At 49.0% G+C, this 5,235-nt stretch overlaps 1 protein-coding gene across 1 annotated transcript; it reads right to left on the minus strand.

Moving 5' to 3' along the window:
- Positions 1–1,945: 1,945 nt before the first annotated feature.
- LOC128276520 (Bardet-Biedl syndrome 2 protein homolog) lies at positions 1,946–5,150 on the minus strand (the record flags this gene model as incomplete). Its single annotated transcript, XM_053014976.1, has 6 exons — positions 1,946–2,046; positions 2,908–3,056; positions 3,356–3,519; positions 3,634–3,843; positions 3,937–4,043; positions 4,596–5,150. Coding segments are annotated over 6 exons (1,286 nt in total), but the record flags the coding sequence as incomplete, so codon positions are not given.
- Between the last annotated feature and the right edge of the window lie 85 nt (positions 5,151–5,235).

Below are 5,235 nucleotides of genomic sequence, written 5' to 3' on the forward strand. Positions count from 1 at the left end.
TGCTTATCAGTGCAATTGCATCTACTCTGGCACGAATGTCGGCCTTGAAATCTTTACGACTGACGCGCAATCTAGGCGCGGGAACACGTGGATATGCTGATGAAGCGGGTAGCGAAATAAACTGCCGGGCGCATTAGTGAACTAAGGCACATGGGTACCAAATTGACAGCACTCTTTAGTGCTTGATTTAATCAGTGATGAAGCGTCTCTCTACTCTAGTGAATTTATTGACACGGAATGGCCCGGAATTAAATATTTAAAATATACTTTGATGTTTGATTTCAATTCATTGTATGATGTTTGGTTTGATCTATTATTCTACTCCCATGAATGCCACCGATTGGTTCCAGGTTCGATAAATATTGTAAAGCATAGTGAAATAGGTATTTCTTGAATTAAACAAAACTACTTACAGGTTTAATACAAACACGAGCAGTCTGTAGTCTACTCTAAACGTCGGCTGCATTATTTATTATTGAAAAGCTGGACTGCAATCTAGCATCACACACTGCAATGGCAACTAGATTGCTTGTGAAAAAACCAATTTCCTTGGCTGTATTCTGGCCACTGAGATGCATGCCGAAATCCATGCCGGACTATATTTTTGCTATCCTTCAAAAGTTATTCATTTCTTTCTTTTTTCCTTAAAACGATCGCCTTCATTCGTCTTTTTTTAGACAGACTATTAATTCTGTGTTTTTTTTTTAATTTACCAGATTCCGTTCGGCAGGCCGCATAATTTGCGCCGATGATTTGCGTGTGGTGCATCGTCTGGCAAAATGTAGTCCCTCCGAGATGCACCCTATAGAAGGGAACCCATTCCGGTGTGCAGTGTATGGGTGAACCTTTCGCGATTCTCGCCGCGGGCTGCAAAAAGCCTGACCCTGACGAGTTTGTCGAACGCCAACGTCTTCGCCACACGAGAAGCTCGTACTCTGGTACATGGTTTGACTCTCTTCACTCCGCAGGCTCCAGCAGTGACTCCGGCCGGCTCTACGTACACAGGGGTTCAGGTTGGTGGCCGGCATTTTGGTGTTTTGTTATTTTTATAGCTCCACTCGAAACCCGGCAACTTTTGTTGCGTCAAAACCTGTTTCTCGCGGTGGCCCCGGTAGGCTCGTTTTGGAGATATTGCGCGACCGTGATGATGGGCCTGAGTTTGGTCACGAGACTTGGCAGCCTTTCTGAAGTGGTACGTGGCGTTCGTGGTACTGTTTGCAATAGTTTTGCTTACCTCCAATATGGGAATCTCCCATCGGTCAGGGTGCTTGGCTGATTATCGGCAATTAGGAGTTGCACATGCAAAACGTGATTCTGGTTTGACAAGGGCCTTCCCTATTCCCTGAATGGCAGGAATAGTAGCCATTCCCCGATAGCGCCTGCTGATGCTCTAGAAACGTGTGTTTTAGACCCCACCAGCGCTATGAAGTCATTCAGCACGATCGTCGATCACGTAGGTGGTGTTTTATGGCCAACCGTTACAGAGTACTAATGACTAACAGACCGCCGTCGTGGTGTCTCCATGGTGGCACTACTAAAACCGGCTACACGACACTGATTTATTTGTCGTGCGAAAGCACTTCCATTCGTGCAGTTCGCTTGAGGCGCGTAGGACGTGGGTCGGTGGGTCGCTGCACGGTTCGTGAAACTCGGATGTCGGATGTGGGGACCGTGGGCAGGATAGTTCCGAGAAATGTGCGGCATGGGCGAGGTTCGCAAGTGTCGCCACCTCCGAGATCGATTATTGCGTTCGATCGATTCGAACGGTCTTTGCAAGCGAAAACTCATCCGTTCGTCGGTCAACATCGGCCACTATGAACTGCCAACAATTTTTACTTCATCGACCCAAGAGTGAAGACTGCTACCCCGACCGTGAGGACTGGTGCTTAACGATTGCCCGTTGGTGGGTGATTTTGTTTCACTAACGGACCATGGGCGCCTGGCTTTACATTTCGCCCAGCTCAATGATCTTAAGTACCGCGTCGATGTTGTTCGTCTTAAGTGCTTCCTTGAACCTGCCGATCATTCCTGCTGCGAAGGTGCCAGCTGTAGGGAGAATGGAGAGAGAGAATAAATGGCCACTTGAATCGACGCTCACTTCTGACCCGGTGGTGTTCTTTGAGCAAATCGTCAATAAAACACTGATCGTGAGTGACGAAACGGAGCCTCGAATGGAATGTAGGTGGTGCATTTTGACTTGCGCTTGTTTGTTTTGCCTACCCCATACGATCGAAGGTCTTGAATAATGATGGTTGCATCCGGTGTGACACCGTTGCTTGGGACTCTTACCTACTATTGTTTAAATCACTCGGAGATGAAACCATATTTAGGGGGAAAGTGCGATATCCAACAACCCGTTTTGCTGCTTCGAGGCTGAGGAAACATCATTTCAATTCCCGCGGTCATTAAAATTTGCAGTCCACCACCACGGGAAAGAAAGTCTGGGTCCAATCTGACGCGAAATTTGATTAGTCACGGCATTTTTTAGAGAGTATCATCCACCGGGGCAGTTAAGCACTTAAGCACCAGAGTCCAGTGACTCGGGTTGATTGGTCCACTCGACGCGCGAAGTTACTTCTTCAACCAAACTCGTAACAAACGACCGTTTGTTCGCGGGTGGAATGCTACTGCGCGCGTTTGAATTATTCATGTCCATGAAGTCGTTTCACGACGGTCTGCCAGCAGATTGGAGTTGCGATTGCGCGGACCATTCGGCTCGGACGAAAGAGTAAAACGGTTGTTTATGGTTTCGTCGTTCATTGACGTTTTTTTATCAACGTATGGACACATGCCACCTTTCCATCGGCGTTCACGTGACAATGAGGTGTTAAAACACCTCCAAAAAGTGGGTGGCAAGTGCGTGAGGGTGTGTCTTTTCGCTGTGCCTCGTAAAGCCGTGAGTCTTACCTCTCAACCTTGACGCGTTGTACAGAATTCCGTGGATGCGCTTCAGAGTGTGCTGTATTTCGTTCGTGTTGGCCAGCCGGATTTTGTAGCTCTTCACCAGATCTTCGTTGGTAGCCATCATGCCGTTGTGATGCTTGATGACGTCCTCTCTGCGATCGGAGCGGGGTAGAGCGAGCGTTAGTGGGTGGTGGGAAACCGGTATGAGTGCAGTTGCAAAAAGAAGAAGGTCCACGACGGAACGAAGTGGCCCCGGAGAGAAGTCGTCAGACATTTTTCAGGATCGTGACATCATCGCAAACAACGGTCAACGACAACAACGAGAAACGGCAAATGGCGCGGCTGTGAAGTTCCGTCGATGACGGTATCGGTTACCGGCGCGCTCTTTCCTCGAAGGCTTTTTCTGCTTAAAATTCACACTCCGGACGCACTGCGGCCGCCAGCGACTCACCCATTATAGTATCGTGCATCTTCGGCCCGTATGAGATGGCTCTTGATTTGGTTCACATGTTCCACAATCTCCGAGTTGATCTGCTTCTCCGTTTCTTGCAGGCCACGCAGCTTCCCGAAGAGCTCTTTAACTTCATCGTACACGACCGGGAAGCAGGCGATGGACTGGTGACGCCAGAAAAGAGAATAAACTTTACTGCCGAGCCACTTACTCCAATTTCTGCGCCAGAACGGCGCAACGGCGCTCGAGCACAATTAGTTCATTCATCATGCACTTACGTTCAGGCTGTCCGTGTTCAGAAACTGCGCCAACGACTGTACGAGGTCACCGGCGAGACCGATGTCCTCGGTGTAGAAGCGTGTCTTGCCGTCGTAGCTAAAGTGCAGCCACACGCTCTTGCCCGTGCGGAGGCTGATGAGGTTTAGGTGCAGTTCCGTAGCGTCAGCGTCTGATGTCACATACTCGATGTCGGACGGAAGCAGGAAGTTCTGGCGGAGGACGGTACCAAATCACCGGATTAGGTGCAACTTCAAGGAGTGCAAATTGCAATCAGTGGGCACCATCGCCACGCAACACCCTACCTGGTTGACCCAGATGCAAAGGCGCTTCAGACGTTCCGTGATCCGAAACTCGACGTAACACTCCCCGGGGCCAACGGGCTTCGGTTTTGGCAGGCTGTTTATGTAGGCTGAATCGTGCGGAATTGTGGAAAAAGGATAAACCGTTGTCGGTAAGAAAGCTGCATCAGATCGTTCCCCTTCGGGTGGGCGATCGTGTACGGGTGGGCAGAGTCACACCATACCGTCGCTCTCCAAAAACGGGCCACAAGAACGGGCGCTTGCAGACGAGTGCAAAAACCAATCTCTCCGTATGTACAAACGGGTCCAAAAAAAGGTCCGGCGAGCAGGGTAAACTTGTTCAAAACATGTTCTTGCACTTTTTGTGATGTCCATGTGAACCGCGCCGTATTCGGGTGGGGTATTTGCATTTTGAGTTTACTTAAGATTTACGGTCGCCTACGGGGAGACAGTTACAGTGAGCGTGGCACTAGCACCAAGAAACGCGCGCGAATGATGATGCTTTTTTAAGGTTCAGATAAGGCACTTTTGGTTTCTGGAAGAATCAGCAAATAATTGAATTCAACAACGAACTCTAATTGAAGTGAATGAACTAATTTGAAATAATCAAATTCTCGCAACTCCTGGATGGCGTATAATAATTGGTCTACAGCGTAACTTACAGATACTTTTCGGTGATCCCGTTAAATTGTGAGGAATGGTGTACATCGCAAACTTGGGCAGCTGGCGGGTGAGTTCGAACACGTGAAACTGCACGCTGTTCGGGTACCCGACGAATGCCTTGATGTGGATGTCCTGCGCATTGTCCTTGACGGTTTTCAGCGGTATCAGTATCCTCGACACATCCTTCGTCAGGTGTGCGATTAGTGTTTCCTCCTTGAACAGTTGATCGGCAAAGATCAGCACCGCCCGGATCGTGGTGGAATTGTTTGTCGACACCGTGATATCGATATTCATATCGCTGCTACCGTAGCTGGTCGAGATACCGATCTGGAGGCGCGTATTCGACGGTATGATCCCAACATTATCCGGAACACTTTGCACCAGATTACTTTCGCTCGTGCTGCCAAGTATCTCCTTGTTGTACTTGATGTTGTTTTCGTAGTGCTTCAGCTCGAGCAGAAGTTTTTGCTTCTGCGTCAGCAAACTGTTCATCTCCTCGTCTGCAATGTTGTGCAGCGTAAGCATGTTAACGCTTGGCGTCGTGTAGCCTCGTACTTAGTCCATGCGGTGAAAGAAAGGAAAGCATACGGCCACATTAAAACCGTTCTAAACCGGGGTCCGCAGAGTTCTTACTTTCTC

This window comes from Anopheles cruzii, unplaced genomic scaffold, assembly GCF_943734635.1.
Source record: "Anopheles cruzii unplaced genomic scaffold, idAnoCruzAS_RS32_06 scaffold01452_ctg1, whole genome shotgun sequence".
Classification (NCBI taxonomy): Eukaryota; Metazoa; Arthropoda; class Insecta; order Diptera; family Culicidae; genus Anopheles; species Anopheles cruzii.